The sequence below is a fragment of the Poecilia reticulata genome, linkage group LG2 (genome assembly GCF_000633615.1).
Source record: "Poecilia reticulata strain Guanapo linkage group LG2, Guppy_female_1.0+MT, whole genome shotgun sequence".
NCBI classification, from domain to species: Eukaryota; Metazoa; Chordata; class Actinopteri; order Cyprinodontiformes; family Poeciliidae; genus Poecilia; species Poecilia reticulata.
In genome coordinates this window covers 10,838,994-10,863,208 of record NC_024332.1, presented here as the reverse complement: position 1 = coordinate 10,863,208, position 24,215 = coordinate 10,838,994, and the positions used below count along the sequence as shown (strand labels likewise).

Sequence of the window (24,215 nt, the reverse complement as noted above, 5' to 3'; positions counted from 1 at the left end):
AAATTATCTTGATGATAAATACAGAAACAAGCATAAAAATCAAAACATCTACAATAGTGATAGTAATATTAATGATAAAATAATAGTCAGTGCAAAGTAGCCTGTAAATTCTTTGGTGGGGGGCAGTGAGGGACCTGGATAAAGGCTGGGGGGGCGCTGGSCTGAAAAAGGTTGAGAAACACTGGTCTAATTGAACCATGGATATAATTTGAAGTAGATTTCCTTATTTGAAACACCATTAATTTTACCTAATTATTGAAGATGTGGTTAAGTTTTTATAACTAGTTTATTTTAAATATATTTTTTCTCAACACTATCTACAATAACTATTTGAAGAATCTGAGTTAATATGAGTTACAACAACTTTTGATTTCCCTTTGGGATCAATAAAGTATTTTTGAATTGAATAATTTAAACCTCTGCTTCAGGACATCAACCAGATGACATCACATGTCGAGTAGATGACATAAACAGTGTAAATGTGTTAAAAAGCATGTGTGTAAAAATGACCTAATCCAAGTCCAGAACTAAATCCAATTGAGGGTCTGTGGTAGGACTTGAAACTGATGTTCTCCATTAAATCTAACTGAACATGAACATTTTTTCAATGAAGGAAGGAAAAAACCCTTCAGTCTGTAGATGGTTTTACACATGAATCACACAGAGAGCCAAATAGAAATGTGCACTTTTTAACGGTTCTAGGTTGAAGTGTCAGTAAGTTGGGTGGTCCAGGCTGCATCAAGGTGATGTAAGCAGTTACCACAAATCATAAAATCATACAGCACACGTCAACGGAATCCTTGACTATGTGAAGGCTTAAATTTCCATTTTAATTTTCTGCTCAGTGGAGTGGATTCATGCAGGGACACAGTGAGTGGCCAGACTCTTTGCTCTCATCTATCCATTAATAAATGACAATGACCTTTGCTTTCTGACTCTATGGATACACTAATCCCTCTGCTGAGCACATCACTTTACTGACATAAGAGATACTGGAGACAAGAAAGGTCAGCCATCATGTAGAGGGAGATCATTTTATTATAGCACCTTGATATTTTCCTCAACTGTAATATCAACCAGAGGTGTTCATCTCTGTAAATAATAATATATAATATTCGTTCTATTATTGAAACAAATTTGTTCCAGATCTTCCATAAGTGTGTTTTTGTCATTACACTTGAAAGCATCACTTATTGCCGCTAAGAGGGCTGCGGTATTGACCCAGCAGCTTCTGCTTTGTTTCCTTCAGGAACATAAAGAAGATGAAGCCGGTAAAATAACCCAGTGATCCGTCATTGGGACTAGTTTAACTGACATGTTACCGCCATCTTGTGGTCGTGGGGCAATAAAGAGCTGTTCTGTTGATTGGTTAAAGTCCTTTTGTTTAATAACTGCGTCAGGACGCACAGTTTGAACTGCGGAAGCGCGCTGCTGTTTGCAGCAGGTTTGTACGGAGTTGGTTGGCAAGGTAATTTATGGCTTTTTGTATTTATAAATGTTTTGTCATTATTATATATCTTAATGCGCTGTTTTGTTGTTAGCTACAGATGCTATTCTGTTCGGTTTTCCTTTAGCTAGCTTAACTCACGAGACGCAGTGCCAAGAAGATGGAGGTAGCGTCGCATTTAAGGTCTGTTTCACTCTTTTAAGACGGTTAAAACCTAAAATGTATTAGTAAAAAGGTCATTAAAGGGATGACCGTAAAATTCAGCTTATAAGTCAACTGTAAATGGTATCAGGTAAACTGATAAGAGTGACTGTTTAAAATGTGATCTGGAGGGGTTCATTCCAAGAGTTGGGAGTTTTTCTTCTAGAGTGGCACCATGTAAAAAATAGGTGTGAACTCATTACACTTGAAGGCATCACTTACTGCTGGGTGGTATTGACCCAGCTGGTTTTGCTTTGTTTCCTGCAGTGATGTAAAGAAGATGAAGCCGGTAAGACTCCTCCTCACCTTTTAGTGTGTGTGTGTGTGTGTGTGTGTGTGTGTGTGTGTGTGTGTGTGTGTGTGTGTGTGTGTGTGTGTGTGTGTGTGAAGTGGAGGGCCCCTCCCCTGGTGGATCGCCTTTCCTTCATTGTTGAGTTGTAATAGCGACCTCTGCTCTCAGAGATAGGATCACTGACAGGAGGGTCAGCTCCTGCACACTTTGGAACACATTTACTTAGGAGTTAAACTGATAACAACTACATACTGCTTAAGAATGGGTACAGAAGCCAGAACAATGCATTTTTCATGCATTACAAATAAGACTTATGTTTATCTGTGGACCTATGGACAGTTTCAGGTACCACTTAAATCTTCATTATGTATGTGGAGCAGGTTTGACTGAAGCTGATTGTGGCTGTGTGTTGCAGCAGGAGCAGGTAGAATGGGATGACGTGAATAAACTGCTGCAGCATCACGGCTTTAAACCTGTGTTCTTTGCAGACCCTGTGGAGAATAGGAACCTCACAGGTGAGGAGATTTGTTTCTGAAATGGATGTTTCACAGCTGCAATGTCTGATGTGGTTTTTATTTTCACATTTCTTGATGATGGGACTTGCATGTGTCCCACAGATTTGGTCCTGCTGGACAAGAAGTCAGCAAATGAGTTGAGAATGACTCTGAGGATGATGCTGATGGACTCTGAGAGGAGACAGACGCTCATCCAGGAGGTTGTCAAGTCTAACAACCAGCTCAAGTACGTGTTACTCAAATCACCATGTTGGGTGATTCACTACTAACTGTGGCAGCGGCATGTGTGAGTACAATTTGTTCCAATCATTTTTGTGAATTTTTCAAACATTGAATGTTTGGACAATTCACAAAAATGATTCCTTCCGGTGTTTTATGTTTTTTATTTTTGTACTTTAGGACAGTTGCTATGATGCATAACCATGGCAACATTGTGTTTTTGGGGGGGGTTTTCCAACTGGGAGCCACTGATTAGAATCTCAAAAGCTCAAATAACATCTCAACTACAGGACAAAACCCTAGCTGAACCAAAAAAAGAAGTCTTCAGTCAGAAACTTCTTGAGATTTGTTGACCGACTGCTACTGGAGATTCCTTTTGCTCACAGCATGAATATCCATAACAACTCTTTGAAGACACTTGAATTTGAGTTGCGGTAATATTTAATTTCCCTTTCAGATAAATCAGGTATTTTTGAATTTAATCAGAAGAGCACTGGTAACTCTGGAGGAGCTGCAGAGATTGGCACCATGTTTGAACAGATGCCCTCAAACACACCGTGAAACAAGTTGTGCCAATGTACTACCTTTATTAGGCATTATATTTGCAATTTCTGGCAGGACTTGTGAGAAAGCACAGCTTTGAAATCCAATAAGTAGAATTTGTATTTAAATAAGCTGTATTTTTTCAGAGTATACAGATAATCTATATTTTGTCTTGAATTTGATGGCAATACCTTGCTTCAGAGTAGATGATTCAGCCGGGTACCACAGCATGAGGTTTAGAAATCTAATGGGCACAAAAAATATTTTTGTGTCTTTATTTCTTCACCAATATTTAATCTACAATATGAAGTAACTGAAACCATCAGCGTGGTTGGCAGATTTCATCCTGCTGGAGAACAAACAGCAGGCTTAGTGTCGTATCAAGCTCTGGCTCTTTAATAATGGATCTGGTTCTGTGTGGACCACCTGGCCTCCTGTCACCCAATCTCATCAGCATCTGAGGGCCCCTGACTGGTGACCATGGAAATCATACATATTCTATGTAACCTTCAATGCAACCATCTCTGACTCTAAATCTAATAATCTGTCAGATATTTAATTTCCTCTTGATTAGAACTATGTCAATATTTGAAGATATGTGGACATTACAGAGCAAACTAAGTGACACTTTTCTGTATGTGTGTTGTCAGAGAGGAGGTACAGAAGCACATGAGTCATGCAGCTCAGCAGTCCCAACGAGCTGCTGAGCTGCAGGGGCTGCTGGATGAGGTGAAGAGCAGAGTTCAGCACCTGGAGGAGCGCTGCCTGGGGAAGGCGGCCCAGCAGCTGCAGAAGGAAAACAAAGAGGCTAAGATGGTTTACTGAGTTTTTGTTCTTCCCTGGCACTTAAATGTTGGCTGTTGGCCAGAAAATATCTCCGTTGCCTATGTCCAAGTATTTAAAGAAACTTTTATAAATGTATGTATAAAAAAATGTATGTATAAAAAACAGAATACGTTAAAAAAAATAGAAAAAAGTTAAAGATTTTCTGTCATTCAGAAAGTTATATAGAGAAATTCCACACAGTGACATATTTGAATTTTGTATTTCTTGTAATTTTGACGGTTAAGACTAGTTGCAAAGAAAGAAAACTCAAAGTTCTGCGTCTCAGAAAATGTGATAATTACATAAAACAGTATGAACTGACGAGCAGAGCTGATGAAACAAAACTGAACTTTTGCACAGAATTAGGTCTGTCACAATAAAACATTTTGCTGGACTTTAAGTTGTCCCAGATGCTTTTGCGATAAATGATGATATTGTTGTTTTGAGGCCATTTTGAAGTAATATTATTGCAATAGCATAATAATGCAAGAATGCCTTTTGAAGATAAATAAACTTTAAATTCTAATCAACATTTAACACTGAAACTGGAAGTATTTTCAAATATCCAAAATAAATAAACAAAAGAAACAACAAATCAAATGAATTATGAAGTCTTTGCAAGCAAAATTGTGCTTCGAAAAAAGGTTAGTTAAGGCTTTTGTTATCCAGTTTTGGTAGAAAGAGAGACACAAGAGAAAATGGATAAATTATGAAAATGGAAATTATTGAGCTCGTTTTAATTTATCATGCAGTTAATTGATGTGACAGGTCTACTCACACGTCCAAAGTCRTCTTTTCATTTAGAGTGAGAGTTGGCAGTTGGGATGACACCACTGTTTGTTTTTAGAGGAGATATCTGTTACTGGAGAAGAAGGTAGTCAGTCTGGAGGAAGAAACAGCCCAGCTCAGGAAGAAACTGTATTTGACTGTCAAAGAAGAGGAACAGCGACTGACTCGACAGAGTCGATTACAGCAGTCCAAACATTTGGATCAAGCTACAAAGAGGACCTCTGCCTCCGTCTCCCCTTCTTTCAAAACCATCCTCAAGGTATTTCTCTAAGCCGTTCCTGTTGTGTTCAGGTTGTGTTCTGAAAGCAGGTCTGATTCCTGGGCTTGTGCCCAGACACATCAGGACCAGCAGAAGGAAGGCAGCTCTCGCATACAGGAGTTGGAGGAAGAGGTGCAACGGCTCAAGACAGAACTGGACACAAGGTGTGTTTGTCACCAAAGATGGTTTTGAACTAGACTTCATGTGACTGTTTGTGAGTTTAGGCCAAGAAAAGAGACACCAGATAAGATGGATATCTCTAAATAGGGTGGAATAATACCTTAATAGGTCAAATGGGTCATGTAAAGGTTTTACACTATTGAGAAGTGAGGAATCACATTTATGAATATCTATTTCAATAGTTCAAGCAACAAATAAACACACGAACACACACAACTTTGCATATGAATACTTGGCTTGACAGCAGAAGCTACCACTACGGGCTTCGTTATCTCTGCCAATCAGTGCCAAGGAAAATAAATGATGCTTCTGGATTAGCTGCTTTGCAAATGCCAGCCAATAGCATAAGGAGCATTGCGCCTAGGTATTTCAGCTTTCCAAGCTACATTGTCTATATATTAAATAAGCTCTATGGAACTGCAACGGTTGATTGATTCAAAATGGATTTATCTAAAGCTCAGTACTGAAACAGGAAGTAGTTTTGTTTTGAAGCAATCTGCTTTTTTGCACTGATTAGATGTAGAAGTGACCTCACTGGGAACACCATGGACCAGTCCAAAACCTCCAGGCAACGGGTCCAGTATCACCACGTAAGTCAGCTTTCCTCTGAGCAGATTAGTTTGTGGTAATTTCCTGTCTGTCAACGCTTTGTTCCAATTTTTCTGCTCTTCAGCTGTTGACTGAGATCAACACACTCGTTATCAATCCCAGGCTGCAGCAGTACCAACGCTGGCCCAGAGAATCGGAGGAAGCAGAATTCCAGGTTGTCCTTCCCACTCTGGAGCAGTGGTCCCAGCAGCTCCTCATGTTCAGGGTAAATACTCAGACAGCCTCGGTGTTGACTCAGTGCTGGAAGCTGCTCTGACCAGAGTGTTTCTGTGTTCAGGATCTTCAAAGCCGACTGAATAAACTGAGTGCCACACTGATGCCACTGCATCCCTGTGATGCTGATGCAAAAACACTTAAGGTGGAGGACATGATGCTGCTGGTGGAGGCACTGCTGGAGAATGCCTCTTCTGACGATAAACAGGTTAATCTGTACTTTTCTGAGATTAAAACTCAGCTTTTTGTTCCTGGTGCTGAAGTCTTCATGCTTGTCCTGCCAGAAGCTCAGGAGTCCCACTCGATACACCTTGGCTTCCATGGTGGCTCACTTCCAGAAACTGTTTGACGTTCCCTCCCTCAGCGGAGTTTACCCTCGAATGAACGAGGTCTACACCCGACTGGGAGAGATGACCAACACCATGAGGAACCTCCAAAATGTTCTGGACCTAGGTGACTTTGAAAAATTCACTTCAGTTGTCCATGTTTCACGTAAAGCCTCGCTAACCTTTCCATGGGATGTTAGACAGCAAAGCTTCTCCTACTGAAGTTGTGGACCAGGTCTCCAGACTGGTCTCCTTGGATCCAGGATTGGGTCGGGCAGACATTGACAGGTTCAGTATCCCACCAGCAGCACTTTGTTTTTTCTTGTTACGTGTTCTGTGCTGGTCTTCATGAAGCTGCTTTTCTGTTGTCTGCTTTGTTTTTCAGCATCATTATCAAAGTGAAGCAACATGATGAGTTTTTCCCTGCTTTCCACAACCTCGTGACAGAAATCTTAAAGCTACTTGGTATCTTTGCTTTACTCCAGTCAAAGTTTAAAATGACTACATGGTCTCCTTTCCTCTGCATGATCTGCTGACATGGCTCTCTGTGTGTTGCAGGTGTGAGTCACCTGGACGACATACTTCCTGCTCTGCAGTCTCTGAAACAGACGGCTCAGTGATCCTCCTTTCTCCACTGGACGTATACTGCTTACATTTACTTACTATGTTGCCATCACAACTGCGGCCATCAAGTTTCAGACATTGATGGCTGCAGAACCGTCCACTGAGCTTAGTAGTATGTTTGTCACCATCAGATGGCAGCACACAACGACCATGTGCCTAAAATAAAGCAGAGATCCAACTGAAAATGTTTAGTTTCAGATTCTTCAACAGGAATTGCCTGATCCACCTTTCCCAGAAACTAGATCTGTACAGTGGAAATTACAGGATTAAATTCCTGTGAATGACTGTGTAACCTCTCTCATACAATCCTGCCAGGATTGCACCATACACTCTAAAAAGAAAAAGTCGAACCAACTTAATTGAATTGCTTCTATGGGGTAACAAGCAATTCAATTAAGTTTATCCAACTTAATTTATTAAGTTTAACCAATTCAATATATTCTAATCGTCCAACTCAATTTGCTAATTTTTTAAACAAATGTATTAAGTATGTTTAAGATAACAGATTTAAGTCAGTCTTACTAAAATCATTTAGTTTACTTCAAAAAATGGTCTGAACTTACACAGTACTTTTCCAGTCACTTTGACTACTCAAAGCACTTCACATTAGAGTCCCATTCACACAACAATATCCATATGTTTCAGGAGGAAGCTGGAATTGAACCTACAACCTTGTGATCACAAGACGACTACTCTACCCACAGAGCCACAGTCTCTACCATTGAATCTGTCTCTGGTCAGCTTGAGTCATGGTCAGATGTGGGATACAAATATGGTATTGAACTTAATTATTTCAAGTCAAAGTAAAAAGGTCCTTTAAGGAAAAGATTTGTAATTTTTAAATTAGAGTATTAGAGTATAGAGGACACTGTAAAAAGAGTTTTAGACTGCAAACTAAGAAGTTCGCCCAAAGCCAAAAATATTTAGTTTGCAGCTACTTAAAAGTTTGAGTTGACTTTCTGAAGAATTAAGTCAAAGAGATTTTAAATGTTTATTAAAAGAAAATAAATGATTTGAGTAAGAGTGACTTAAATCTGTTACCTTAAACATACTTAATAAATTTGGTAAAATTAACAAATTAAGTTGGATGATTAGAATATATTGAATTGGTTAAACTTAAATTAAGTTGGATAAACTTAATTGAATTGCTTGTTACCTATGGAAGCAATTGAAGCAATTCAATTAAGTTGGTTCAACTATTTTCTTTTTAGAGTAAGTTTTGAGTTAAATGAACACAAAAAAGTAAGTTGGCATAGCAAAAGAATTAAGTTAAATTAATGTAAATAAGTCCATAAGATGAGCTTCAGCTCAAAAACACTTTATTTAGAGTGGCTGGAAAAACATGGAATTAACTTTTAGTCATTTCAGTGATGAAATGATGAAAAAATCTCAAAAGCAAGTTTATAAACGTGTGTTCCAACCATGTTCTTACGTCATTTTACTCTATATCCTCCTGACTACCAGTAGTTCATTTTTGTCCTCTGTAGAGGACATTTCTAAATGTGAATATCTCCCCCCCTCTCTGCATTCTACTGAATTAATTCCTTTTGGTATCTGGAGGCATTTAGGGCTTTTCAATGATACCACATGTGAAGGGGTGGGACTTTTGTAGTATCTTTTTCTAATTCATAAAAATGGCATTTATCAGTAATAACACATTTTATGGGAAGAGACAAAGTAAGTCACCCTGGACAGGTCACAAGTCCATCACAGTGCCATGAAAGACAACAACAAATAAAAAAATGAAAGATAAATGTAAAGGAGAATAAATTCTGTCCAGTTATCTTTAAATCAAATCATGTTTATTAAGCACTTAGTTTTGGTAACACAGCAGTTTTTGTTGTTGAAAATGTAGCTGGCTCCTCATTGAAACAACAAACTTACATCATGAAGACGATGTGAAGGTTCATCCTCAGAGCTGGTTGGTGACCTGGTGGAGTCAAAGCTTCTTCTGAGACAGAAAGTCTTTATGTTTCCTAACACCTGATTTCTCTGGCTTCCTCTTTCATCTCCATTTGCTTAGACTGCAAATATATGTTGAAGATAAAATCATTGATGAACGAGTTAGAACAACAACCTCACAATATCAAAGTCTCTCTGTCTTATGGAGCTTAATTAAAACCAGGTTAGTTTATGAATTAAAGTATAAGTCGCAACAAACAGCCTCCATGCAGTTATAACATGAAGCTGAATGATTGCTATAGTAATCATAAGTCACAATAAAATTGATAAAATAATTTATGAAACCAATGTAAGTTATATATCTTTACTGCACTGTTTATAATTAAATTAATATAATTAATAAGCAAACTTACCACCAGCTAGCAACACTTAGCAGAGTTCGTCCCTCCGGGTTCCGTTTGTGACACACATTTCATTTCCATTCGTTGTTGTCCCGTTGTGTTGTCGTCTAACTCTGACTAGGACGTCACCAGCTTGAATTTACCAAAATTAGTAACTATTGTCAAGGCCCTCTCTACTTTTTAGGCAATATTATGCGAGTAAAAATAGCTAATTTAAACAGCATCTGTTATCTTCCCTGCGTTCAAGTTTTTCTTCTCTTTGTGGCGTTTTTTAAATAAATGAAAATGTGCAATACCGCCACCATCTGGTCTGGAGTATGAACTGGAGCTAATGCCGTTGATTATAAGGTTTTACATCACACATCTGAAAATTGATTTATTCTTTCTTAAAAATTACATCATGATTATCATTTTTTATTGTATGCAATTTTAATAAATAGTAAAAGATTATTAAGGCACTTAAAAATTCATACATATTCATATTTTGTTCACTTAAAGTATACTTTTATTTAATACATTAAAAGTGTATTTTGGTACAATTATGTTTAAGTGTGCTTACAGTATTAATTTCGAAATTGGTACAAGTGTATTTTTAGTATACTTCAGATATAGGTAGAACACTTAATAATTAGTATTCTTAAAGTGTACTTTCACAAATGTAAGTATGTTTGAAGTATATTATACTTTTTTTTCACCTCGGCAGTCATTGTGAAAACCTAAATTAGAAAACGTCTAAGATGGAAATTATATCTTCAAAGTTCTTTGACAATCAACAGCAATGTTGTAAAAATTGTTCAGCTCCACCAGGAGGAGAAGCAGTTTGGTGTAGAACTGGACCAGCTGGACTTCCTGCCACTAAAGACTGATTCACAGGTCTGTCAGGAGGAACGCTAACACACCCTGTCTGCATGTAAATACTCCCTGCAAGCATGACTGGTTGCTGCAGAGCAACCAGCCATGTTTCCCCACAACAAACAGCTGCTACAACCACTGATGTTATCTACTGAACTGGAATAAGGCTCAGCTTCATGTCCAAAATGACTGTCCACTTTGTGGATGGTTCTCCAGTTCTAGGCCACCTTCTCTTTTCCTTGTATTGGCTTTAAACTTGGAAGACATGGAATTGTTTTTCATTTGTATGCAGCTCTCAGGTCTATACTAAAATAAATAAATAAAAGGCACATACTCTGCCCAGGCTTTAATGTCTTAATTAAGACATTAATGCCTTGATGTCGTTAAAGCCTGCATCAGCACTTACCTTCCTAAATATTAAGTCAATCTTTTCATCTTGACATTTGACACACTTTAAGATGTTAATTTTAATTATTTCTGTTTTTTGTTATTTTTATGTCATATAGTTGTTTGCAACTTTTGTCCATTATGTTTTTAATGTGTTTATTTTATTCATCTAATTTTACAAACTAATTTTATACATAAAGTGTTTTATAAATAAAGTTGTATTGGATTGGGTTGGAGCTGACCAGGATATGTTTTCGATCAGAAACAGAAAATTAAACTGTTTCTGTTTCAGTACATAAATTAAGTGAAAACTATAATAATCTATTCTAAAATGAGGTCATCAACATTTTAGACGTCCAGTAGCTTTAGAATAAAACTTATTTTTTTAGGTTTTGGTAGCAAGACCAACAGTTTTCTACTTCTCTTATTGATTTCGAAACAAACTATTAAGTGCTAGAATAAATATAATGTAGACTAAATAACATGGAAGGCTTTTGGTAGACATTAGGAGGTAAATGAACACACACGTTGTCCTTATTTTGATTTATTTCAGGAGTAAAACTAAAGCAATTTTTGAAGATAAAAACCATCCCTCGAAATGAGTTCACAGTAATTTTTGAGTTTGTTATTGGGAAACTGCTTTTGACCGTATAAGGCCCAGACCGGAAGTCTCCCGTTGCTAGGAGGCGGAGAACGCTGGGGATAAAATGCTGCTTTCTGCTCTGCTGCCTGGAGGATCGGTTTGATTCTGTCAGGGTGTTCTCAGTCTGTTGTGCTCCAGGGAATGTGTTCCTCATGGCCAGCGGCTTCAGCCAGGACTCCATAGCGGACTTTCTGAGGCAGAGAGGAGGAACCGTCCCGAGCCCGGAGCTCCTGGAGCGTTTTAAAGCCGAGTTCCCACAGGAGCCGCACAGCAGGGCTGCTGTCCGCAGCATCTTTAAGACTTGCGTGGACAGCGTGGCTTTCGTGAAGACAGACAGCGGAGTCAAACATGTCTGTCTGAGGAGACAGTTCCGTTTCTGTCCTGCGTCCCCCTCACCTGACGACCAGGTGAGCCGCGATGACGCAGCCGCGAGCGCTCAGGTACAGCACAAATCAGCGCGCGACTCATGTTACGGAAATGACTGGAGGAGAGTTCCGCATATTATCACTGCAGAGAGAGACCAACCGGACAAACCGGAGCAGGACTGTGGACAGCAGGGTTTGCTTGGTGCTCTGGATGAAGTGGCCGGCAGCTCAGCTCACATGGGAAACTCTGGGAGCTTCAGTGCGCAGAGGAAGGACTCCAGGAAGGAAAAGGTCGCGAAACTTGCCATTCCACAAATCACAGTGATTCAGGCTTCGCCGCTCCCTGTGGACGGATCTGTCTTCATCCTGCCTGGGCCTGAGTGTTCTGCAACTGCAGCTGACGTACACACCGACTGGACGCCTGAGGGCCTGAGAGAGGAAGAGCAACAACCTAAGCAGAGGTTCCTCTCCACCAAGCAGGACTCGGAAGAGAAGGAGGATGAACGCAGCAGCTTGTCTGGCAGCGAGGACAGCTGCAGTCCGAAGGGCAGCCGGAAGCACTTCATCCAAGTGATGATGAACAGTTCTCCTGAAGTGAGGAACAGTATAGAACTCCGCAGCCCCGTCTGCCTCACCACCAGGAGTGAAGGTGACTCGGCCTCGCTGGGCTCTGCCAGCCTGGACGTGGACAGGACCTCCGTCACCCTGGACCCTGCGGAACACGAGTGGATGATGTGCGCCTCGGATGCAGAGTGGGACAGCCTCCACGCCCTCCTCAGCAATGAACCCAACCTGGTCCTGAAGAAGGACTTTGTCACTGGTTTCACCTGCCTGCACTGGGCTGCTAAGCATGGCAAGCAAGAGCTGATTGCTCTGATCATCAACTTTGCCAAACATCACAACCTTCCCATTAGCGTGGATGTTCGCTCCAACATGGGCTACACGCCGCTGCACATAGCTGCCATCCACAGCCACATGGAGGTGCTGAAGCTCCTGGTGGGGGCTTACAACGCAGACGTGGAAATCAGGGACTACAGTGGGAGGAAGGCCTGTCACTACCTCACCAACAACGTGAGTGTGGACATTAGAGACATCATAGGAGCATATGAGCTCACTGAATCCAAAGGTGCAGAGCCTAGGGTTGGAGGTCGCTGGAGGTTCTCCAAAGTCCTTCAGAACAACCTGAAACCCATCCACCAGCTCAGCCTCAGAGACAGCGACCTTACGGGGGGCGAGGACCACCTCAGGAGCAAACCCGTCCGGAGGAGGTCTTCGCTTAGCAGGATGAAGCCCAACCTGCAGAAGATACGCCAGAGGGCGTCCCAGCTCGTTCACAGCACTTCTTTCCGGGATAAACGGGAGCTGGATGAATCTGAGGAGAAACCCTCCAGGTCCAGACCTAGAACTCATTTCCTCGATTGAGCCCAAGTCTGCTACATGATGCTTCTGATGGATTTTGCTTAATCATGTTTGCAGGTATCTTTGATTCCCTCACTCCTTGATGCTTCACACTGCTGGTCAGCTGGCTGAAAGAAGGCTTCTGATTTCTCCCTTGCATACAACAAAATCTGATTCATCTGCATAGAAATATTTCCAGCTGTGAAAAGCAGGAAGCACCACTTGTCACCTCTTTAAGATGGCATTGCAGTTGAGCAACTGACTGCAGACTTCAACAGAGCAGATAGCCTGACTAAATAAATACACAAATGAAACTCAATCCTATAATTTTATATAAACCAGTTTATGATGGGGGTTTTCTGTTTTGTCCTAACTGGTTTTGCTTAATTACGGTCCAAAGTTTAAGTGACCCGTAAGAAGCTGAAAAACTAATCCAGATTAACCAGTTGTGACATCCTGACCCGGCTCTGGGTTGGCCTGCTTCCTTTTATCCGTCCTCAGCTGACAGCCTGGAGCAGGAGCCACCAGGGCTAATCTGGATTTCATGGCACTGACGTGTTAGGTAACGCTGTTCTGTGTCCCTGCACATTTGTAACCTGAACTGACCAAAGTTAGGCCAAAGAAAAGTTGGTTCACAGCTAATGCTTTAGATTTAGAGAGGCTCATGTTTGTTTACAGAAATTAGTTGTAAAAAAGTTGTAAGGTACAGGACACAGTTTCAGTTAATGTACAGTGTCCTGTTTGTCTGGGCAATAAATCATTAACAATACAAATTGTGATAAACAGATGCTCAATATCAATAGAAAATACATTCAACAGAATATTCCAATAGTTTCAATGAACAAGTTAGAACCGCAATGCATTCTGGGGGATGTAGGCTAAGGAAAGGCGTTAGCTGGTCAACGATTCATTCATTGGTAAGCTAGCAATAACTTGCTGAGTAATTTGTGCAGCAGCAGTTTGTTGTTTTGCCACTGGGCCTCTAGCCTGGCCTTTGCCTTCCTGTGCAATTCTGCTCAATTCTCACTTTACAGACAGTTTGGGCTTTCTCTCATTCACTTGGATTCCTTCAGTAGAATTTCTACCAGACCAATCAGTGAACAGGAGAAAATGTGAAAGATGTCAACATTTCTCTGTATTCTGGCTGTAGCTTTAGCAGTGGTCGTGGAGGTTGTTTGCAATTTCTGACGCTTTGAACTGGTGCATTATATATGTCATGGCAAAACGTTTGTAATTGGGTAAAGTTTCAAACTTCAACAGAGCCCACACCTACAGGAAGTAATTGTTTCTCAATAGCGGAGAGTCTACAGCATCTGTACGCAGCAAAGCATAGACAAACAAGGGGCTGTGCTTCACCAGGACTCATTTTCTGAAAGGACAAAATGAGTACAACAGCTCAAGAGGAAATTGTGGACAAAGCAGGACAGGTCAGTTTGGCAGTATTTTGGACATGTACAACAAAAAACCAATCAAACTCATATTATATGTTTTTCAGTCATATTGCCCAGCCCTACTGCCAGTCATATTCTGAGCACAATCCTTGGTTTTTGGATGTGAATAGAGAAGAATAATCTTTATTTGTGCCTCCATGGGAAAATAGAGACAGAAGGTAGTGAGATAACCCAGCATGATGCCCCCACCACCTTGTTTCACCATAGTGTATCCAGGGTTATTTTTTTTCCACTCAGTGTTTTGCATATAGGCCAGAAAGTTCCATTTTGTTCTCCTCAGAGCAGAACACATTCTTCCACATGCTTGTAGCAAACGGCAGTCAGAACTTCTGGGGACTTCAGGTTTTATGTTGGATTCGTCAGTCTTCATGGCGCCGTTGTGTGTGGGTGTTGTGCACTGAGACGCAGCCCTTCTCTGAGCTAACAGCTCCACTTGAAGAAATTCATCATTCACCAACATGCTGCGTCATGTCAGAGATCAGCCTCGCCCACACGCTGCACTGACTTCTCATTCCACAACCAGCTGGAACTTTCCACAACCAGCCTACAAAAACACTGTATTTTTCAGACAGAAACTTCTTTACTGTACACATTTTGACGCCACCTGTGATAAACTGGATCAGACACTTGGCTCTTCAGGTTCAGGATCAGCTGCTATGAATGTTTCTGATTTAAGGGTTCTGCTGCCCTCTCGAACTTCTGTTTGCACAGTGTGTTTTACAATTCTGCTTATAAGGGCTGTATGTGTCTTTTTGGGAGCACAGATCAAAATGTATAATGGGGTAAGAATTTATGAGTTATCTCAGAAGAGATTTTGAAGAAAATCTATTGGATTAAAAATATATATTTGAAAACAAAAATAATCTACTCTACTGTTGTGTTTCTTCTCTACAAGTTAAGTTGCTGCTGTCATAAATGATATATGAAAATGAATGAAACATTTCAGCTTCACTCTGTTGTAATCTCAGGTTCCCCCACTAGATGTCAGTGTAGGACAGCAGTGGAACATCAGTGCTGAGACTGAAGAAGATCACATTCTGATGAATAATATCTATATTGATAGTCACATGAATAAGTGATAGTCCTACACTGACATCTAGTGGGGGAACCTGAGATTACAACAGAGTGAAGCTGAAATGTTTCATTTTCAGACATGCACACACAAAAGACGGAGATTTAAACAGTTTGCAACTTAGTTTATAATAGTTCAATTATTTAGATTTTAAGTTGAATAGTGTTAACATAAAAAGTTACTTATAAGCAGTGTTAAGCTAAACAGGTTTAGCGTGATTAGAAAATGTCTTGTGTCCTAAACCATGGCATCAATCAACATGCAAGAGTAGTAACATGCAATTTAATCATTTTTTTTGAATCTCTTATATTATTTGTGATATAAACAAATAAGCAGATGAGGTGAAGTGTATTCAACTCTTAACAGCAACTGGTGAGACATTTCCTATACATAATTTATTCTTTGCTGCTTATTTTCAATAAAAACACAGATTTTAAAGTGCAAGTCTATTAAAGGAGAAATGCTTTATTAAAGGATTGTGTAGTAATACAATGCTTTGCAAAAGTATGCTGTGTTTTTCTTCAGCATTGCAAGTCATGGCTTTACTCGTGACAAAAAGGACATCAACTTGTGTTTAAAGAATCTCCTTCATTATATCTAACAGAAACAGCCAGTTTGTCTCAAATCAGGAAGAGACACGTATTAAAAACCTGCAGCAGAATATTACCTGAATATTAATAACACTTTTCATTGTGTGTGTGTTTTTTACAGCATAACCACTTTTTCCCACTTGACAATTCTGCACATCTTTGTGTTGGTCTGTCTGTCACATGGAATCCATTTAGGTTTGTGGTTGGAACAGGACAAAATGTGTGAAATCTGAAAATATAAGACCTTTGATAAATGTTTTTGGTCAAATGTTTCACTATGACATGAAGAAGACAGAAAAGGTTCCAAACAAATGATGTTGAATTACAAAGAAAGTCTTCTCTGTCCACACCATGATGCAGTCATCTTCACACCCTAAATGTTCACACTTGCTGCTTCGCTTACATGATTTAAGCAAAACTGGAGAAACATTTAGATCACTTTTCATGTACTTTAAAAAATACAAACAATAACAAAAAAGGCACTTAACGGGCTGAAAGGGAGCCGTTTGATATTATTTTATTAGTCAACATTAACTGTTTCAGAGTCTGGTTTAAGTTTTTAAATGTTCACATTGCAATACAGAAATCCTGCTGCCCCCTAGTGTTTGGATGGAGAAGAAGCAGGTTTTACAGATATACACATAACTTTAAAAAGCATCATTCTAACCACAGAAACTTCACCGTTCAGCCACTGAGTCGGCATGAGGATCTTGTCCTCAGAAGAATAAAACAGGCTGTAAAGGCTTCTGAAGCACAGTGGTATGTAACTGAAGAGTTTTACAGTGAAAGGTCAAGTCACTCTGGAAGTCAGGTCAGTTAAAGTCACGAGGCTGCATTATTGCTGGCTTGTGAAAATAGAGTACATATCTGATTTCTCTGCATAATGTTTCTTGTTTGAGTCACATCAAACAGGACTTGAGCATAAAATCCCCACAGAGGTTAAAGCTGGCAGAAGTTCACTCTGATCTTTTGACCCTTTGCATGAGATGCCGTCCTCTTGGCCATGATGCACATCAAAACAACTTATGTGCACGTTGACTCCTGTAGAGATTGTCCAGAAAAGTAATTTTTTTAAAAATTGCACAGTTGATGTCACTGTACAATACTCACAGGTGCTGCACAGACTAGGATGCAAACCAAACTTCTCATTTGATCATAAACCTTTGATGAGGAAACAAGGTGGCGATGGATAGCAAGTGTTGCTTGAAAGGACTGGCAGCTCTTGGTGCAAGAAGATGCAATGAAAGATTGTATTATGCAGAGAATGTATGCTTCTAATCATTAGTAACCTTCAAGACAAATAGAATGTAGCCATCCATGTACCAAATAAACTGATAAGCATCTAGATTTTCGACACCATTAAAGGGAAATGCCGTTTACGACATATTTCATAAGTCTTGTGCCATGACTTCAGGCAGAGTTGATTATTTGATCAAATCAACAAACACGTCAGGAGGGAGAAGGCGTGGTCCGATTTCTAAGCTAGCCATTTCCAACTTTAATAAATACTGCCATCTATGAGAAGAATAAAACAATTAGGTCTACTACTTTTGCAGACAAATTAACTTGACTGGACACTTTGAAATGCCTTGTTGCTGAAAAAGTGCTATAGAAATCAAATGTTTTCTTCTGAACAAGTAGAAGTCATGTCTGTATTGGCAAAAACAACTTGGTAAAACAATCAAAGTCACACCTGGTGTCATGTCCGACAATCGTCACTTGCCTCAACGTGGTTGGGTGAAGTAGTTGTGAATGATCAATAAATGAGGAACATTGTGGAAATGGAAGTACTCCAGGTATCAGGCCTTGAGTCCCACAAGCTCACAGCTCTTTTTCCACAGCTTGGCCTGCAGCTCAGAGTCGTAGGACAGATCAGAGGACTGAGTCTTCTGACCGTTGTACAGATAACAGCCGCCCACTCCTTCCATCTCAGAGGCAGCTGCAGCATACACCGATATGGAGGCCCCCTCTGCTGGAGTCTGAGGACAACAGTACAACCAGTTCTAAACTAGTCTTGACAAAGCTAGATTAAGGTTTTAAAGACATACCCTGAACAGAATACTGGCCACTGGTTTCTTCATCATCTGTGCTAATGTCCAGAGGTTATTGTACAGCGCCGTGTCCACCATCCCAGGGTCCACAGCATTGACAATGACAGAGAATCCTCCAGCCGTCAGCTGCTCTTGAAGGTAGTAGGTGAAGAGGACCAGGGCCAACTTGCTTTGGCAGTAGGCACCATGGGAGCTGTAGACCACTCTGTTGGGAAAGAGGAAGTAAAACAAGATCATGTACAACAATCAATTTCCTGCTCAGAGAGTCTATGGTGGTTTCATGGTTGCACATACGTCTTGTTCAGGTCCTGCAGGTTTATCTCTCCTGCGTAGTGTGTGGCAGAGGCCATGTTGACAATTCTTGAGCAGCGACCCTGCCTTCCAGACGCCTTCAGCAGGTCCAGCAGCATGTTGGTCAGCAGGAAGTGGCTCAAGTAGTTCAGGCAGAAGTGGAATTCAAAGCCGTCCTCTGTCCGTGTCTCAGGAACCAGCATGGTTCCAGCTGCGTCAAAGTGGAACAGCTGTCTTTAGAGTCAGACAACAAAGAATCTGCTTTCATTAACGGTGACCATCTAATGGAAGATATGAGGAGCCTACCATTGTTAATGAGAACATGCAGAGGCAGAGATCTGTCTCTGAACGTCTGGACAAAGCGCCTGACTGATTTCAGGGAGGTCAGGTCCACAAAGACAAACTCAGCTGGAAGCAGAAAAGATGCGTTTCAGTTCTCAACCACAGTTCTGACAGAACACAGCTGAGCTCCCAGTACAACATTCTGGGCTGAAATCACAATTTCAGCCCAGAAATTGGGCTGAAATTTCTGTTATTATTAATAATACTCTTAAAAATCAGAGAATTATTAAGCAAGCAGAAGGTTTGATCCACTATGGGGGAGCTGATTAAATATGCAGACTAGAAATGATTCTAGCAATAACTGGATTTACACGGAGCTGATGAATGAAGACACATCAGAACACACCACTGAGAAACCTTCACACTGCCTGACACCACACTGTGGGCACATTTATTAGGCAACTTTTAGTTTTGACCACATCATCATTTTTATACATATTTTCCAACTCCAAGCTGTATAAACTCAAGTGCTTGTTGAATTTAAACATGTCAGCTGGTGTTTAGTTGTTTAATGAGGGAGGATCAACATCCTACATGAAGGTGTGAATAATTATTAGGCAGCTTTTATTCCTCAGTCAAAATTAGCCAAAAGAGATTTAAGAGACTCTGAAAAGTCCAAAATTGTAAAGTCTTTCAGAAGGATGCAGCATTCTTTAAATTGCTAAGATCACAGAAATAATGCAAATAAATTATATTTCACTAGATCTTTTACTACAATTTGTAGTTTAGTTGATTACCTTTTCCTTCATAGCATTCTTCATTTATCCTGCTAACAGCTGCAGCGCCCTCTTCTGGCTCGTTCCCAGCTGGAGATCATAGAGATCATAAAGAGGCTTGGTGGGCTGATGTCCAGTATGTGGTTTACTTTAACTAGACCCTTCTGTCTGAGACATCAAACTGATCATATTCATGTATTAAATGACAGGCCATTGCATGCAAAACTAAAAAATAACTTAACAGATGTCACAAAAAAATTCACACATTGCTGTCATCTCCTTGCCTCTGCTTTGCAAGAATTAGAGTAGAAGGAAAACATGTCAAAGTCATAATGATCTGACAAAAGGAACATCTTATTAATGAGGCAGCAGCCTACCTATGATGACATGCATGCTCAGGCTTGCCAGGTGTCTTGCAGTCTCAAACCCCATTCCTCTGGTACCCCCAGTCACTATGGCAACCCTTCCCTTTTGCTTGGGTAAGGCTAAGAAAAGAATGTGAGAAGAAGCTATTAATTTCTAGATAAAGAAATGGAGTTAAATCACAGAGTGCAGAAAACTGTTTTAGATCCACTTTATTCTAAACAAGTTCAGGATTTTATCGGGATGAAGCTGCACACTTCTCACTCACCCTCCAAGTTACGTTGACAAAAGAAAGTTTTATCTAGATTTTTAAAAAACAGCTGGACACCAGTAGCATCAGGTWGGAACCCGTACTGACCACTAAAGGGTAAATCTGTTTGTAAGAAGCTTTTTGTGTTCTTGCACTATGTCACACTTGTTCTGTCTGATTGTGAAATGTATAAGGAACACCAATGGTTGATCCAGTGGTTTTGATCATCTTACAATTTCTATGGTGGATTAAAACTTTTAGAAAGATGAAACCCAGATAAGAAACGGCATGGTGGGATCACATGCTCTGTAAGTTTACAGCAGAACATGAACATGTTGTTTTATCATCTGTGTGTATTCACCAACCTTACAGTCAAGCTCAAAAACGTGAATCAAACTAAAATCTTTATCCAATTTACACGACAGTAATACGGTTGGAAAATTCCCCCATTCATATTCAGCTGCCAACATTCTTGTGAAGATCTGCAAGGGATAAAGAGAACAGTTCTTTCTTTGTTTCCATCCGGGACGCGTGACRACTTTCTCCTCATCCAAATTCAAATAATAAAATCTAAATTCTCCACTCTTATTATTGTCACAACAATTTTGGATGATTTTAGTCTGATTCATTAGTTAAAGTGAGAAAGTCTGCCCATTGTTTCTCATCTATAGTTTTACAGAACATATACATTTATATTTTAAAGTGTAATAATGTTAATGCTGTAAAGCAGGAAGTCCTGCCTGTCACCCAGTGGCAGCTCCAGAGGTTTTATTTCTGCAGGTGTTGATGGGTAATCATTTGTTACTGTTCTCAACACAGAAGCACAAACAGAAGTTCATTCAGAACTTAAACATCTACAACAGTCAAAACAACAAGTTCATTTTCTGTTGCAGTTCAAACGTGAAAGACAAACAGAGGTTAGATCTGACCTGGCATCTCAAAGGTTCGGTTGAACATTTGGTAGAGCAGAACTTTGATTCCACACAGATACAGCCTGAGGAGAGGAACCAGCACTGACAGCAGCCACATTCTGCAACCTGCAGCCGGTGTGACGTAACGCGGCGCGGTGGTGAAATGAGTCCGGCTCTCCGTTCCAACACTATAACATCTCTGTGGTTCCGCCCCCTCACATTTCCACGCAACACTTTGGCATTCCCGTCTGACAAACTACCGCAAACCATCAGATATGGTGTGCTACATTCTGAAAAGCTGTTTATCTTTTACTGTTTCATTTTGGACCAATTTGTTGGCAAAATCAATTCTTTATATTTTATACTTCAGAAATGAAGACATTAATTTGTTACAAATGGCAACGTTGTGCAAGAAGGGTATGAAAAGGATTAATGGGGAATATGCCACGGACTTCCGTTTTAGCACTTCCGCATATTTTTGCCACATAGAATGGTTCCGGTGCACAGGAGACAGTATGTTAACAGTGGCTCCTCAGTAGCTGCAGGACTATTAATTTTGCTTATAGAATTATTCAGATGTCCTGAAACGCTCCAACAACAACAAAGGATTTAAGCTGGATGTGTCAAAACTTCACAATAGCTTTGAAGGCAAGTTAATAAATCGTTTGTATTAACCATAATGCCTCATATGTCTGACGTAGCTAACAGGGACAAGCTTACAAAGATGCTATGTAAATGTTAAGTGTTTTGATTATCTGTGCATTGTGCAATCTACATAACTATGCTGTATAGATAGACATAGATACATATAGATCTGTCTATATTGTGCCCAAGCTATCAGTCGAAGCTGAAGTTAGCTTCCGAATGTAGCATCTAATAGCTGAAGGGCACTTAATTTTTCACTATCTTGAGCTTTTTTAATGTGTAGTACTTTAAAAACACCTAGACATTTCAAACCAAACTAGATTATTCTGTACTAACAGCAGAATAAATAAAACATTTGTGAAACCTTCTAATTGATTTGTGAAATTTGTAAAATGTCAATAATAGATTCCAGAATGCATTAGATCTGAATTATTAAATTGGCATTATTTGTTATTTTAACTTTCCATTTTCTTTCTTTTTTTAATCTTTATAATAGTTGGAGTTGGACAGTTCTGTTTGGTGGCTTCCTGGAGGGAGAGATCAGCTGAGCTAATGTTGCCAACAACTTTTCTCCTGCTATTAACTTTTCTGCTTTTCTTTATATAGAAAGTATTTCTATCAGTTGCTTTGTTTCCATTTTGCTCTATTTTTTTATTTTTACCTTAATGTTTACCTGGTCAGGTGAGGTGGAAATGTACATCCTCTTGATTACTGACAAATGTCAGAACCACATGGACTGAGCTGGTTACATCAGATCAATCTGAATCTTTATTTTTCATTAAAACGACTTCCTGTAATTTTAAGACATTGTTATAAAATTTCATCTTTATTCTGCTATAACAATGACTGCATTCTTGCAATTAAAAATTCTTGTATCCTGACCTTAATGCTCCCTTATACAACTCACAGAACAGATGATTGAAATAAAGGCATTTTTTGAAAGTATTTTCTGTGATTTTATTATAGAAATTGAGGACGAGAGGAATCGATTAAAATCAAATCTGGTATGAAAAAAGATTTTGCAAGTCATATCATCCAGCCTCATTCAGTATATTATGTGACTAACTACATATTACTTAATATTCACATTTCTTTGCTGGTATTACCTAAATGTGTTGCATTTTAACATCTCACTTGAATTCCTGATCTACATGCAAATACTTGATTTAATGTAAACACTGAGAAATGTAGATTCAATTTTATTGTAGGAACAAACATGATAGCAAAATGAACAGTGAATATATATAATATACTTCCTAGCAGCTAATCAGACATCAGACTTGTTTTGCCTTTTCTGGTGATGAAAACTCATCACTCTGGAGGAGAGGAAGTCCGGCTCAGCCCCGTCCAGGATGACTGCAGGGTCAGGGTAGCCAACAAAGTCTGCAGGTAGATTTTTGCATATCTGGTTCTAATTTAACCAAGTACTGTAAATAAAAAGTTAGTCCACGTTGTGATGATCCGGCAGACCGTGGACTGATGGACGCCGTCAGCTGGTCCAGGTGCTTGGATCCAATGGAAAGGTAATGGGCACAACGATCATGGCTGAGAAACATCACGAGGTGTTACGATGCAAACCTGAAAAATTAAAAACAAACAAAACTAATAAGCGTCCATATTTAGCTGCACAACGCAATCAAAACTAATAAATCCTCAGCTCTTTTTGAGAGTTTTGCTTGAAAATAAATTGACAATATCTCAGGAAATTAAACGTGTGAGTGAAATAGTTCTGGTATCACAAAGAAACTACAAAAAAAATGTTTCAGAGGTGTAAAAATACTGAAGTTAGGGTAGGGTAGGGAAATATTTACTACTTAGAAAATGCATGTTAAAATCTGAATACTCTTGAAAGTTTGCAGCTGAAATTAATTTAAACTACTAGCAGGCAAAGCAGAGTTCGCCTAATATCTGCACCAACAGTAATACAAAAAATGATGCATATAAGAGGCATTAGTTTATAAAAGTCGAGGCAAACCAAAATTTACCATTTTAAAAACAAAAAGCAGCGGGAGAATGTAACTTCATAACCTAATTTTCTAAGCAGAATCTCAGAGGGAAAAAAAAGAGAAATTACGTTGTGTAACACAAGAACAAATTAAAGCAGCCAAGTGGAAAAATTCACTCTAACGTGGATTATAATTATGAAACAGCAAATGTAGATGTCATATTATCGGGATTTGGGAAATACGTGATTTGTACCATTTGTTCTGTAGGTTTTTTAAGTGGATCAGTGCCACTTAAACGGCTGTAAAGCGAAGGTTTTGGACCTTAATCTGACTGACTTGTGTGGTTTGGATCGGGCTGAAGCGTTTCTGCTCTCGGCTGTTCTTAAATTACCGTGCTCGGTTTAGGAGGGGCTTGTCGCTGGGATACCGATAAATAGTCGGCCTCACCTCGACACATGGCTCTGGTTCTCGAACCAGTCTCCTTGAGAGGGGCTGGACGTACTTCCACTCTGGAGTTGCCCACGGTGAGAGGCGCCGGGCAGGAGTGGGCATACTTGTTGCCCCCCATCTCGGCGCCTGTACGTTGGGGTTTACCCC

At 39.8% G+C, this 24,215-nt stretch overlaps 3 protein-coding genes across 8 annotated transcripts; 2 read left to right on the top strand and 1 right to left on the bottom strand.

The window, feature by feature from the left end:
* The first annotated feature begins 1,249 nt into the window (after positions 1-1,249).
* cep70 (centrosomal protein 70) lies at positions 1,250-7,227 on the top strand. 6 transcript variants are annotated; one of them, XM_017308060.1, is made up of 15 exons: positions 1,309-1,468; positions 1,575-1,630; positions 1,916-1,937; positions 2,356-2,455; positions 2,558-2,681; positions 3,868-4,033; positions 4,890-5,090; positions 5,166-5,254; positions 5,788-5,860; positions 5,944-6,084; positions 6,157-6,300; positions 6,380-6,545; positions 6,619-6,706; positions 6,804-6,883; positions 6,977-7,227. In XM_017308060.1, exons 2-15 carry the CDS (start codon positions 1,608-1,610, stop codon positions 7,036-7,038), a joined length of 1,479 nt encoding a protein of 492 aa, XP_017163549.1. In that variant the 5' UTR covers positions 1,309-1,468; positions 1,575-1,607; the 3' UTR covers positions 7,039-7,227. The 6 variants fall into 6 exon arrangements, with proteins under 6 accessions (XP_008428637.1, XP_017163549.1, XP_017163551.1 ...); XM_017308062.1 differs by having other exon boundaries at positions 1,311-1,468; positions 5,175-5,254; positions 6,377-6,545; XM_017308057.1 differs by having other exon boundaries at positions 1,311-1,468; positions 6,377-6,545.
* A 3,895-nt stretch (positions 7,228-11,122) lies between these two features.
* On the top strand, positions 11,123-13,309 carry LOC103477522 (ankyrin repeat domain-containing protein SOWAHC-like). The gene is made up of 2 exons (XM_008430682.2): positions 11,123-12,983; positions 13,069-13,309. Exons 1-2 carry the CDS (start codon positions 11,380-11,382, stop codon positions 13,076-13,078), a joined length of 1,614 nt encoding a protein of 537 aa, XP_008428904.1. The 5' UTR covers positions 11,123-11,379; the 3' UTR covers positions 13,079-13,309.
* Positions 13,310-15,958: 2,649 nt separating this feature from the next.
* Positions 15,959-21,175, bottom strand: dhrsx (dehydrogenase/reductase (SDR family) X-linked). Its single transcript, XM_008430395.1, has 7 exons — positions 21,046-21,175; positions 19,881-19,988; positions 19,525-19,593; positions 18,752-18,853; positions 18,449-18,656; positions 18,152-18,359; positions 15,959-18,082 (listed from the first exon to the last, which is right to left on the bottom strand). Exons 1-7 carry the CDS (start codon positions 21,143-21,145, stop codon positions 17,903-17,905), a joined length of 975 nt encoding a protein of 324 aa, XP_008428617.1. The 5' UTR covers positions 21,146-21,175; the 3' UTR covers positions 15,959-17,902.
* Positions 21,176-24,215: the final 3,040 nt, after the last annotated feature.

Bases quoted from the DNA above. Each gene is read 5' to 3' on its own strand.
- dhrsx (XM_008430395.1), bottom strand. From the start codon at position 21,145: ATGTGGCTGCTGTCAGTGCTGGTTCCTCTCCTCAGGCTGTATCTGTGT. The intron at 19,989-21,045 runs GTCAGATCTAAC...TTCTTTTCTTAG, and splicing joins CCGAACCTTTGAGATGCCAG to CCTTACCCAAGCAAAAGGGA. The intron at 19,594-19,880 runs GTAGGCTGCTGC...TATGATCTCCAG, and splicing joins GAGCATGCATGTCATCATAG to CTGGGAACGAGCCAGAAGAG.
- LOC103477522 (XM_008430682.2), top strand. From the start codon at position 11,380: ATGGCCAGCGGCTTCAGCCAGGACTCCATAGCGGACTTTCTGAGGCAG.
- cep70 (XM_017308057.1), top strand. From the start codon at position 1,608: ATGGAGGTAGCGTCGCATTTAAG. The intron at 5,861-5,943 runs GTAAGTCAGCTT...TCTGCTCTTCAG, and splicing joins AACGGGTCCAGTATCACCAC to CTGTTGACTGAGATCAACAC. The intron at 6,884-6,976 runs GTATCTTTGCTT...TGTGTGTTGCAG, and splicing joins AGAAATCTTAAAGCTACTTG to GTGTGAGTCACCTGGACGAC.